General features: G+C 43.0%; 1 protein-coding gene across 2 annotated transcripts in view; it reads left to right on the top strand.

Moving 5' to 3' along the window:
* adamts3 (ADAM metallopeptidase with thrombospondin type 1 motif, 3) overlaps nt 1-13,510 on the top strand; it is a 136,404-nt gene that overhangs the window by 63,148 nt on the left and 59,746 nt on the right. For both annotated transcript variants that reach the window (XR_005894322.1, XM_041042857.1), the window contains exon 8: nt 2,452-2,557. Coding sequence is in view for 1 of the 2 variants with exons in the window: in XM_041042857.1 (XP_040898791.1) it covers nt 2,452-2,557 (106 nt within the window). In the remaining variant the exon portion in view is untranslated. The remainder of the gene's footprint in view (nt 1-2,451; nt 2,558-13,510) is intronic.

The following is a 13,510-nucleotide window of genomic DNA, read 5'->3' as shown; positions in this document are numbered from 1 at the left end:
TCAGTTATTAAATTGGCTGAGGAGAAGTGCGCGTTAATTTGTGGCATGTGTGGGCGCCGCTTGCTTGTTTGCCGTGTCATTTGAAACCTTTGCATTTCTCTGGTGTAGAAAGTTCAGGTGGCAAAAGTTGCCCAGAGCCTTTTTTTAATTCTCCATCTTGCTCTCTGTCAAACATTTTTGAAAAATAACACATAAACTTTGATGTACAAACTGTTTTGTGCTGTACAGAGTGCTGCCAGCCAAGGTCATCTGATCTGTCAGGAAACATTTGTTGTTTCTATTCTTGCTTTTATTAAGAGAAAGATGTATTTAAACCAGCGTTCGGTCTGTGTGTCCCAGCTCTTATTTCTCTCTTTCTGGTCTCTTTTCTCTGAGTGCCTCTGCCTCAGCCTTAATTTTTCTTTAAAATTACCCTGTCCTCTCTGTCCTCTCTCACGCAATTTTATCTCGTTTCTTCTCTTCTTCTTCCGCTTTTTGCTGTTCCCCCAAATTTGCATTTCAAACATGTCATATCCTGCATTACACAGCCAGTTTTTAAGCCCCCATATTTTGCAAACCACGACGCCTGTTGATTAAAGGACAGATGGTTTTAGAAAGTTTTCACGGAGACAGCGGCCTCCCTGGAGAGTTGTGTGTTCTTTACAAAATAAAGTCGAAGAGAATAATCAATGATACACAGATTACACTGAGACACTTCAAAACACTCTCAACATGCCCTGACAAACCCCCACCCTCGACTCGAAGGCGCAGCACGTGAAGAGTCAGTTATGTTTGACTGAGGTCGCACCGACAGTGTAGGAGTGAGTGTCTTCCCTCCTGGATGCTGCAGAGCAGAGTCACCTCAGGATTCATCTTTGCTTTTACATTTTTTTTTCCTTTCTTTTGTTTCTTTGTGGTTTCAGTTTTTCATTCAGTTTAGTTCGTTTGTTTTCTAAATATTTACTTTAGCTTTTTATTGAATTTCAGTTCCAGTTTTAAAGATTGGAGTGTGTGGAGTGTTTAAAGTTTAATTGCTTCAGAAACAAAGCATTTTATTCATGTGTATTCAGTAGGTATATGTTTAGTTGTAATAACAATGAAAATAGCATTGATTTTGATGTTTTTTTTTTGAGAGAGTTCATAAAAATAACTCTCTTAGCACTCTTATAAACGGGAAAAAAATAGTTACAAGGTAAACTCAGACTTTGCTTTAGCAACACACATCTTCTTTGTTTTAGCTTAATTCATTAGAACAGCTTTTGAGTAGAGGGTAGATCCCTGTAGACAGGAAACATCTATTCATCTGCAAAGTTTATTAACAGTTTATTAATCATATCTAAAACTAGATATGATTAAAATAATGATTTGCCGTTTGATGTCCAGATGATTGATGAATTTGTGCCGTGACAAAGCCTGCACTCCCTCGTGTCTGTCTTTGCCTGCTAGTGTGTAGTTCCACCAACACGTGTGGTTTGAAGTTAGATGTTGCCAAACAAGTTAATCTATATTCATTATGTTGCAGCTGCAGTAGGTGTGTTGTTGTCAATAAAGTGGCAAAACAACAGCACAGAGGAAGGACTAAATGAGGAAACACGTGTTTATTCTAATTTTGGCACAGCTGAGGTTTCTTCATTGCTGCCATCTGTAGCTTCCATAGTGTCAGTTACTAATATCAACAATGTGGCTCCAGCGACTGATGCAATATCATGCAAAGAAAGTACAGCAAGAAGTAGCAGGACGGTGAAAACCTGAATTTTAATAAAGATGAATGATCACGAAGCCGACAAAAGAAACAACGCTTCCTTCCTTCTCTGCTGAACCCCCTGCTGTGCCTCCCCCTTTTGCAATGTTTGTATTATCTGTTTCCTGTTGTGCTGCAGAGCTCATCATCACATGTATCATCATGCATATGTGACACATGTAAACACACAGACATACACGTAGATTTGTCCTAGTTAAAGGCTCAGTTCTCTCCCCCATCTGAGTTCTGTGTAGCCCTGTGGGATTTTGAGATACCTGCGTCTGGATAACCTACATACATCAGGAACTTTTTCTTTGGTAGGAAGTAGTTTCACTGAAATTTGCTGATAACAAGGTCTGTTGATAATCCAAAGTAACTAGGACATTGCTTTTGGAAATTCATTCAGGTTTTTATTATGATTTTTCAGTGCTTTGATCACCGCAATACGTGCAAAGACAGTACAAAGCTTTAAAATGTAAAATTAAATATTGAAAAAGTCATGCAGAACCAAAGCCACCATCTTTTTCCTAACCTTAACTACATAAGTGTTTCGGTAGCCTAAACCTGACAACACCTGGGATGTTAACCCCAGTCTCTTTGCCAAAATAAAACTAAAAACTAAAATTGTGAAAATCATTTAATGCCAGCGTTTGGACAGTCAAGTTTACTTGACATTTTTCATTTAACAGTCTGCTACAATAACCTTCCTCCTTTTCCCTGATGTCCACCAGGTTACGCTCCAGTTACGGGAATGTGCCACCCTGTCCGGAGCTGCACCCTCAACCACGAAGACGGCTTCTCCTCAGCCTTCGTTGTGGCTCACGAGACGGGACATGTGTAGGTTGCTCTCGCTTTGTCCTTCCTTCTTTGTCCATGAGGGTTCTGGAGGCTCACAAACATACACGTTCATATTCGCAAGGTGACATTGTGTTGTAGTGCGAGGGACGTTATGGTCCTTCCTCTTAATACCACAGCTGTTCATGTGAAGTGAACATGTTCCTGGGGCTTTTTTCCCCTGTGATCTCTATGTTAGGTGACACGGGGGACCTTTAAGCAGATTGGCCTTGAGCGCCCTGACAGCAAACATGTTAGCCTTTATTGAATTTCATGGTTTGTTTATCGAGCACATGTCCAGAAACACAAGGACTCAGCCTCCGTTTGTTATCTTGTCCCTTTCCCTGCCCCCACACATAGTCCACATTTCCTGCAGCACGTCTCACTTCTGAAGTAAAGTTCACAAAGACACCAAACGCGCTCGCGTAGCCGGAAACACAGCAAAATTATTGAACTCCGCAGACACTGCACACCAGAAATATCAGAAATAAGCATTTATATTTATGCACTGAGTGAGTAAATGCAAAACAACACTCTGAATAGAGATTCAGATTGAATTAGAGTCATGTCGCTAGGCAACCTCTGAATCCCGTGGAAAGCCTTGTGGAACATCTTGCACATGACCACCAAAACATTCAGGTTGAACTTGTCTTGCTCATTAATGCGACACAGAACAGGCAAGGAAACAGGAAAAAGGACTAATTTAGAGGGAATAATGGATGAAGCCTGGATGTATTAACAGAGATTATCACAGGCTGTGTCCAGAATCACTCACTGTTTGCTACTGTAGTGCACCGCGTTCAGCTTCGCCATTTTATCTTTGAATCGGTTCGAAATTTTATGCACTCTATAGGTTCTGCAAAAAAACATTTTTTAAGGGTTTTTCATGTTGACTGCAGTAAAAAAATAACACAAACCTTCGTAGTCTGAGCTAACACAATGAGCAAAGTAAAAGTTTAGTGACAATGTTCGAATATTCCGTGTGAATATTGAGGAACAGAAAAAGTGGAGCCCATGGCCTGTACTCTACTTCTGCTGCTATTTTGTCACATTTCATAGATGCGGAAATTACAGTTATGCAACACAATGGGTGTGAGTGATGGCATAAAATGAGTGAGCTGCTCTGTGTGGGGCGGCTGTTAGGGAAGAATGAACAGGCAAAGGCAGGACTGATTCTGGACACAAAGGTAAAAGCAGGCAGACAAAAAACGTTGTTGGTCTATGCACTGGGTAATCAGCTCTCATGGCATGAATCCACACCATTTTTGAAGCCAAGAGGTAGTCCAGTATCTCATACTACTTTACATCGATGAGTCTGGACCTGTTACAGACAGCAGCAACAGGTCCAGAGTCCAACTGACTGTCCGATTGGATATAAAATGGATCTAAGCCAGAATATAAGAGATCGGGGATAATAGGTTGGGGAGCGGCTGGCCAGCTCTGTGGGTGGACATCATGTGAAGCAGTATCACTCAGGACTTAGGCAGAAGTGGCTTTAAAGTGTCGAAATTCAGCAGATCTGAACACCATCAGCAGCATGAAACCTCCCAAGCTGCTGTTTTTGTTTGAGTCTGTTGAAAATAAAATGACTTGGAAAGGGAGGCAGGATGGTGTTGTTGCCACGGTTCTCAGAAAGGGTACCAAAGAGCAGGTCTCAGGGGGCAGATGAAAAAGAGCCACTCTGGCAGGTGACAGGACAAATAAGAAAAAGAGACAGTCGGGATCCATTCTGCTGAACTGTCCCCTGAGCTGCTAAGCTTCTAAACTGAAGAACAGCTAATTGGGGGAAAGAGGATGTTTAAAAAATTTAAGCGTTTCCTAAGATGAGCAGATAAATGGCTGCAAAAAGCAGAGACAATGGAGACTTAAAATGCTGCTAGTGAAGCACTACAGATTAGATCATACATGGATATGTGTCTGATTTTGGTCACAGATGTTTGCATTTCTTAGTAATTTTTAAAGCTTTGCTACTTACCAGCTATGTGAATTTTCTTGAACCCACCCTTTGCTCCTGGCTGAATGTAGACACTGAATGTAGACACTGTTTTCAAAGGAAAACAAATGAGTTGGGATCATAAAAGCCTCAGCGACACAGTGCAAATGATCAGCTTTTCAAATCGGGAATAATTATATTTCTCTGATGAGATAAGTCGTGATGGAGCTTCGAGATCTCCTGTCTCCTCATTTGACTCCCACACTGATGCCTTCAGTGTCTAATAACTGACGATAAAAAATCCAACAGCAGGCACGTACCCTCTTTGTTTTAATTAACCAGACGCCAGACCTTTTTATTTGACGTGATTTTCTGAAGATTTCATGAAGTAGTGTCAGATCATTATTTTCTCAGGCATGCGGGGTTAATCCAGGGCACACGGAGTCTTTACTCAACATGAGCCGCCCCTTGTTCTTCAATAACTGTACATCCAATTATTCATGTGACCACAGATTGAGGAAGAGTAAATATTTAAGATGTGAATATAGTGTTATCACAGTGTTTCTGAAAATGTTGTCCGTTTGAAAACATTTACCGTACGTCCTGATGATGTCTGAGACAAATTATTATGCTGCTTGTGAACAAAATTTAAGCCAACAGATGCTCGCCGGTCTTCTGAGAGGATCTTAGTTGTGGCCCAAATGTCTGTGGGGAGGTTGAATTAATCAGCAGGAAAGAGAGCAGGTGACAGACACGGTGACATTGAAGAAACGCACTGAGAAAAGCCAACAAAGAGGAAGTCATGAACAAGATGTGTCAGACACACTCACCCACACAGCACAGGGTGCTGACAGCCGGGTGGAGTCTGGGTGCATAGCTGGTGCTTTTGTTGGAGAACGAGTCTCGAGTAGGTGCGCGTTTGTCAGATTTGATCATTGGCATCATCAGAGCCCTTGAAATTGCCATTTAAAGTTGCCTGTTCCATTTTGTTTGTGGAACGTTTCATTCACAAAAAATGTCATAGAAGAGTAAAAAGATGAATTTCTTACTGCAGAGCTTCGAGTCAGAAATCATCAAACAAAAACATAGCAAATTTAGCAGTCAGTAGTTGTATGAGCGGACCCAAAGCTATAAGAATATATTAACCGTACATCTGTCAGTGTTGTTGTCAGAGCAGCACTCTAACAGAAACAAAGAGGGAATGGTTTTAGGTATTTTACAATATCTGGTATAATTTCTTACAGATGTTTGCATAACAGGACAAATTGTCAAGAGCAGGGACAGTTTCAAAAGCTGATTCTGGAGCTGAAGAACCGCTTCAGCATTTCATGCACTTCTAAAAATAACTGCGCAGGAGTTTGTGTTGATGACATTGGAACACACTGTATCGACACCTCATCTGCTGACACAAGTATTTATTGATGCTAACTGAATGTGAGCAAAACATGAGCGGTCATTCAGAGCAAGGACATGACAGCATGTAGAGACAGAGACAGCGTGTGTGCACCGTGAGCACATCAGCTTCTATGCAAAGCGTTTTCTCTGTCAGCTTTCTCTCACTGTGCATTCAGACGGCGTGATGTTCTGTAAGTCAGAGTACGTCGGCTGAAATTCCAAAATTTCCTCACAACCTTCATCATTCAGTGTTGAAGTAAGGAAGTGTTTACAGCTTTTTAAAATGACATTAGAGCCATCTGTGTGACAGGAGAGTGTGGGATGGAAAGGACTGAAATGACAGCAAATGATGCACAGTGATTACTAAGGAGCCACATGAAACCAAAACACAATAAACAAAGAGAAGCACCCACCATCTGTCCTTTGTATAAACCCATTCTTTGAAGCTAGTTGATGCTGTATATTGTAAGTCTCTGATATTAATAACGATCCAGTTACTTTTCAGAAGAGAAAATGTTTATGCTCTCAGATCCACCGGGGGCAGGTATCAGTACGTTATGTACATAAACAGCATAACGGTAATCGTCTGTCCTCAGTTACAAAATTGACCAAACAGTGTCATAAAGTATATATTATTCAGTCTTTACAATATTATTTTGAAGAATGACCTTGGAAATAATTGTTAAAGAATCAATCCAAACACAAGGTCCACTGAACTTTTTTTTACCACACACCACATCACACATCCATGTTAAGCATAAAATGTAATATCCACGCACCGGTGAATACTGTGTAATACGGTTGATGACCATTAACCGCTGTGTCCCCAGTTGAGACAGACATTTTGAATGTATTCGTTTTTTTCCCTGTTCCTTAAGTCATGTACATTGGGTCAGCTTAATAACATCCTAATAACAGTGTAATAGGATTTCAGGATGCAGCTGCAGTGTGACAGTTGTTACGGCCCTGTGTTGGCCTTTCAGGGAGCTGTGTTGCTGCTGTTCTCTTTTGCTGTGTGTGTGTGCAGGTGATTGCTGGGCGGAGCTGAACTTGCACTCATGCAGCACACCTGAGTTGGCAAGATTGGAGAAGGCTTATAAGGGCCCAGCAGGCTTGCCTCGCTCTCTCTCCTCCTGGCCTTTTAGACAGCAGTTGTGCTCTGTTGTTTGCTGCAGCCATGACTGGGCATTTGTCCTGGACATGGCTGGCCTGCTAACTGTTGGTATCAACTACCTATTCTTCCTAAATAAAAATGGTGAATTGTTGAGATTGTGTGTGGCCTCCCCACTTTGTCACTTTTGTGAGCCAGTTGTGACAAAATGGGGGCTCGTCCGTCCATTTGTTTGGTAAGTTTGGCAGTATGGATTTAAGCTTGGTATGCTTTGTTTCTCAGCTTGTGTTACTGGTGTCTTCTCTAACTTCACTAGTAAGCTTTTGGGGTGGCCTAGAGTGAGTTAGAGGTTGGTATTGTCTCACATTAGAACTTTGAGTGGTTGATTGTAGCTGAGTGCTAGTTTGGGGAGGCCTCATGTTTGTTGTAGGTTAGTTATTGGTTAAATTTGAGCTCAGTTGCCTGTATTTGAAGGGTTTTGTTAATTTGATTTGTTTGTTTTTGGGTCAATAGTTGGTCAGGGGGGTTTTTGGTGCTGTTTTCTGTCGTTGGAAGACAGTTGTGGAAATTAGTGGGCCATGTTGACAGTCATTGGCTGGGGGGAGTGCATTTGTTAGAATTGGAACTTTCCCTTGTAGGTTGAAGGAACGTTTCTCCTTTGGGATTCGTTCATGAAAAATTCTGTAGTGTTGCGGTGAAAGCAGTCAGAGCAGTTGTCTCGGGAGCACGTCACTAGAAGTCGGGGGGGTCGCTGTTGTACAGTTGCCTTTCTCGCTCTAGTGGTTTTTAGTGCATAAATACCCACTGTCATTAGCCGCATGAAGACTAGGGGAGAGTTTAGCAAGCTTTTGGAGTAGGTAGTTAGCGGGATTGTTCTAATTCATTGTGCATCTCAGTCATTAATGTGCTGTCATGGCCACTGTTGCTAGTTTTATCCAGTTTCCTTCAGAAGAACTTCTGAATGGTTGTACTAAAGAGCAACTTTTGAAGCTTGTTGAGCACTATGAGGTTGATATTGGAGAGAGACGGTTAAAGGAAGAAATTAAAGGATTGTTGAAAACCACTTTGGTTGAAAATGGTGTTTTGCCAGCTACAGTTCAGGCAGTCGGTGCTTTAACTTTTGAGCAACAGAAAGAGCTGCTGCTGTTGCAAATGGAAAGGGAAAAATTAAGCATAGAGAGGGAACGAATCAGGCACTCATTAGAAAAGGAAAAACTGGGTTTAGAGCAGTATCGTTTAGATCTAATCAGGCAGGGAAAACTAAGTAATGCTGAGGAAAGTTTAGATGAGTCTGAATCAGGTCCACATGGTTCAAGAATGTTTGATGTAGTAAATAATTTGCGTCTACTGCCTAAATTTGATGAGAGAGACCCTGACACTTTTTTCTCCCTTTTTGAGCGGGTCGCAAATGGAAGAGGTTGGCCTGAAGCTGACCGTGTGGTCATGCTACAGTCTGTGTTGACAGGCAAGGCCCAGGAGGCTTACTCTGCACTCAGTCCTGGGGACAGTCAAACATATTCAGCAGTTAAAGAGGCAGTATTAAAGGCATATGAGTTGGTGCCAGAAGCGTATCGTCAACGCTTCAGATCCTGGAGAAAGTCAGAAAAGCAGTCACATGTTGAATTTGCTAGGGACCTGACAAAATTTTTCAACAGGTGGTGTTCTGCATTAGAAGTCACAACCTTCAAGGAGCTGTGTGATTTGATGGTGCTGGAACAGTTTAAAGATTGTATTCCACCTGTTGTTTCCACTCATATTGCTGAGCGTGGAGTAAGAACTGTTTCTGAAGCTGCTATATTGGCAGATGAATATGTGTTAGCTCATATGGGGAAATTTGAGAGAAAGGGCAGTTCAGAAAGTGTTACTGCCAGACCTACTGGCCTAACTGTTAAAAATTCTTGGTCTGAGCCTTTTCGAACATCTCGTGGTCCTCGTTTAGTTGGGTTAAGTCATGACTGTAATTATTGTCATGAAAAAGGACATTGGAAAGCTGAGTGTCCAATACTGAAAAGTAGGAGTGGCCGCTCAGGAGGCAAACATGTTAAACCTGTTGTTTGCACTGCTTCAGTGGTGAAAATTCCAATGGTTGCTAATGAGGGACCAGTGCCGGTTGTACCTGAGACTGATAAATATTCTGGTTGCGGGGCTTTTGTGTCTGAGGGCTTCGTTTCGCTCTCTGGCAGTGATAAGAAAGTGCCTGTAAAAATTCTTCGAGATACTGCAGCGAAGGATTCATTCATTTTAGAGTCTCTGCTGCCTTTTTCTCAGGCTACTGATACTGGTGGTTGTGTGTTGGTGCAAGGGATAGGTTTATCCACTTTGTGTGTTCCCTTGCATAGGGCCAGTATTTATTGTGGTCTTGTGGAAGGTGATGTCCATCTTGGTGTCATTTCAGCTTTGCCAATTGAGGGGATTGATGTGATTTTGGGCAATGATTTGGCTGGAGATCGTGTTTGGGCTGATGGTTCTCCACCAGTTAAGCCTCCTTCTTTGGAGAAAGAAGTGGTGACTGCCAAACAGGTGTTGCCTGATGTGTTTCCAGCATGTGCAGTTACACGTTCCATGTCTAAAGCACCATGTGGCTCTCCATTCCAAGAAGAAGTGGATGATATGAAACTTGGTTTGAATATGCCTGATTCCTCCTCTTTCTCTCAGCAGGAGCTTGTCAGTGAGCAGCAGGCGGATGCCAGCTTGAAAGGGCTCTTTGACCAGGTGCGGCCCACACAGGAAGCTAACAGTGCAGCCTTTGGATACTTTGTGCAGGATGGGGTATTGGTTCGTAAGTGGGTGCCCCAGGGTTTTGATTGTGTGGGAGTTCCAGTGGTTCAAATTGTGGTTCCTATGAAATTTCGCAATGAGGTGTTGAAGTGTTCTCATGATCAGACAGGTCATTTGGGAGTGAGGAAAACTTATAACCACATCTTGCGTTATTTCTTTTGGCCTCGTCTTAAGCGGGATGTTGCAGCTTATATAAAGACATGTCATACCTGTCAGGTTACAGGTAAACCAAATCAGTCTATTAAGCCTGCACCTTTGTGTCCCATCCCTGTTGTGGAGAACCCATTTGAGCATTTGATTGTTGACTGTGTGGGGCCTTTGCCCAAGTCAAAGTCAGGTTCAGAGTACCTATTGACTGTGATGTGCCAGGTGACGCGTTATCCAGCTGCGTATCCCTTGCGAACAATTACAGCTAAATCAGTTGTTAAGGCCTTAACTCAGTTTATTGCCATATTTGGCATTCCTAAGATCATTCAGAGTGACCAAGGGTCAAACTTTTCATCACATCTGTTCGCTCAGGTTCTTAAACAGCTGCATGTAAAGCATAACCAGGCTTCGGCCTACCACGCTCAGAGTCAGGGGGCCCTGGAGCGGTTTCATCAAACCCTTAAGTCACTGATGCGCTCATATTGCACTGCAATGAACAGAGATTGGGAGGAAGGGCTCCCATGGTTACTGCTAGCTGCAAGAGAAGTGTGTCAGGAGAGTACAGGATTCAGCCCCAATGACCTAGTTTTTGGCCATAAGGTTCGTGGGCCATTGGCTGTACTTCGTGATGGTTGCTTGCCAAATGACCCCCCAGCAAACCTATTAGACTATGTCAATGGTTTTCGGCACAGGCTCTATATGGCAGGTCTGTTGGCTAGACAGAAACTGGAGACATCTCAGGTCAGGATGAAACATTTATATGATCGTCATGCTGAGAAGCGCCAGTTCAGTGAGGGGGATCAAGTACTTGCTTTGTTACCAGTGGTTGGGTTACCATTTCAAGCAAAGTTTGTTGGACCTTACACTGTGAAACATCAGCTATCTGAACAAAACTATCTGATTAACACTCCTGATCGCAGGAAGAGACATCAACTATGCCATGTAAATTTGCTGAAGCCATATTATGCTCGTGTGTCATCTCAAGCCAGTTCCCTCTTCACCAGATACAAGTCCAGCTTTGACAGCTGGTAATGTGGGGCAGCCAACTTTTGATGGGGGGGAGGAGGATGTGGTTGCACCTGATGATTCGTTACTGCGTGGTCGTTTGAAGAACTCGGAGTCCCTTAAAAACCTGGAGGGTTTATTGGGACATTTGCCTGTTGAGAAGAGGGTGGAATTGGCGAATTTGATTCAAAGTTATCCATCTTTGTTTGGTGACACCCCCTCGAGAACAAATTTAATCGAGCATGACATTGATGTTGGAGATGCATGCCCAATTCGTCAAAGGTTTTATCGTGTCTCTGAAGAGAAACGCAAAATAATGGGTCAGGAAATACAATATATGCTTGACAATAATATTGCAGTGCCTTCTTCCTCCAGCTGGGCTTCTCCTTGTTTGCTTGTGGAAAAATCTGATCGGTCTCCACGTTGTTGTACAGATTTTCGAAAGGTGAATGCTGTAACAAAGCCAGATTCCTTCCCTTTACCACGTGTTGAAGACTGTATTGATCAAGTGGGAGCAGCAAGGTTTGTGAGTAAATTTGATCTACTCAAAGGCTACTGGCAGGTCCCCTTAACACCTAGAGCACAGGAAATCTCTGCCTTCATTACTCCATCAGGGTTGTATTCCTACACAGTCATGGGTTTTGGTTTGCGTAATGCTCCTGCAACCTTTCAAAGATTAATGAATTTAGTTGTTAGTGGGCTTACTGGTTGTGCTGTGTACTTGGACGATGTTGTGGTATACAGTGACACTTGGGAAGAGCATGTTACTCGTATTCATGCCTTGTTTGAACGTTTGGCTCAGGGAAATTTGACCATTAACCTAGCAAAATGTGAGTTTGCCAAAGCTACAGTAACATATCTGGGCAAGGTGGTGGGTCAAGGACTTGTGCGGCCAGTGACTGCTAAAGTGGTAGCTATTAAGGCATTCCCTGTACCTACAACAAAAAAGGAGCTCATGAGGTTCTTGGGCCTTGTTGGTTACTACCGTGGCTTTTGCCGTAACTTTTCCTCTGTTGTGGCCCCTCTCACTGACCTGTTGAAGGCCAAAGCTAAATTTGTTTGGTCTCAGCAGTGTCAGCAAGCCTTTTGCCATGTGAAAAGTCTGCTGTGTTCTGCTCCAGTTCTTTTAGCTCCCAAGATGGATCACGCTTTCAAACTGCATGTAGATGCCAGCCATATTGGGGCTGGGGCCGTTCTTTTGCAAACTGATGACCAAGGTATCGACCATCCAGTTAGCTTCTTTTCTAAGAAGTTTAACTCCTACCAGGTAAACTACTCAGTGGTAGAGAAAGAGGCTCTGGCATTAATTCTGGCTCTTCAGCATTTTCATGTATATTTAGATTCTGGAATGCCCCTTACTGTATTTACAGATCACAACCCACTGACATTTTTAAACTCCTTACAGAATCCAAACCAAAGGCTCATGCGATGGGCCCTGTTTTTGCAGCCTTATAATTTAGATATTCGTCACATTAAGGGAAAAGATAATGTGATGGCTGATGCTTTGTCCAGGGCACCAGTGTAACTTCAAGTAATATTGTTCAATTGACTTTTGTGTTGTCCATTGTGGTCTCTGTCTCCTTCTTCCCCTTAAATTGCTCCTAGGCGCCAAGGTTGCTGAGGTGGGAGGATGCAGTGGCTGTGAAGGTGCCACAAGGTCAAGCTGTGAACTGGTGAGCCGTTCAGGGCCAAGGCTGTATTTTGGTTGTGTGTTTGCACACTTATTGGGAATCTGATGTATTTTCTGTGATGTGTTTTAATAGTGGTACCTTCCTGAGAGAGCTAATGGTCCAGGGTCGAGAGTCCTCGCTAAGAGGGGGAGTGTTACGGCCCTGTGTTGGCCTTTCAGGGAGCTGTGTTGCTGCTGTTCTCTTTTGCTGTGTGTGTGTGCAGGTGATTGCTGGGCGGAGCTGAACTTGCACTCATGCAGCACACCTGAGTTGGCAAGATTGGAGAAGGCTTATAAGGGCCCAGCAGGCTTGCCTCGCTCTCTCTCCTCCTGGCCTTTTAGACAGCAGTTGTGCTCTGTTGTTTGCTGCAGCCATGACTGGGCATTTGTCCTGGACATGGCTGGCCTGCTAACTGTTGGTATCAACTACCTATTCTTCCTAAATAAAAATGGTGAATTGTTGAGATTGTGTGTGGCCTCCCCACTTTGTCACTTTTGTGAGCCAGTTGTGACACAGTTAACGATGGATGGCTTGTGCTGCTCCGGTGGTTTAAGGCATCAACCATTAATTCTAATGTCCCCAGTTCAACTCCAGCTGGAAACCTTTATCGCGGGTCATTCTGCGTGTCTCTCTCTCCTCTCATATCCAGTCACCTGTGCTGTCCCTCTCAAACAAAGTGTCCAAAAGAATTCTTATAAAGAGATGGAAGGCATTTGAATCAAACTCCCGTTGAACCGTGAGGATGGTTTTCAATTGTCTGTTTCAGCCTTTTACAGTTGTTTCTGCCAGTGGGTGTTTGTAGTGGGTTGGAAGTGAAGGAGAGCACTTTCTAGTCTGGACCTTTTTGAGCCTGAAGCTCATGCTGAAGTCTTGCATTACATTATTTGCCTTCATTTAAATGAAGGTTTGCAGAAAAA

This window comes from Toxotes jaculatrix, chromosome 7 (genome assembly GCF_017976425.1).
Source record: "Toxotes jaculatrix isolate fToxJac2 chromosome 7, fToxJac2.pri, whole genome shotgun sequence".
In the NCBI taxonomy this organism is placed as follows: Eukaryota; Metazoa; Chordata; class Actinopteri; family Toxotidae; genus Toxotes; species Toxotes jaculatrix.
The sequence above is the reverse complement of the archived record's forward strand: the minus strand, read 5'-3'. Positions and strand labels throughout refer to the sequence as shown.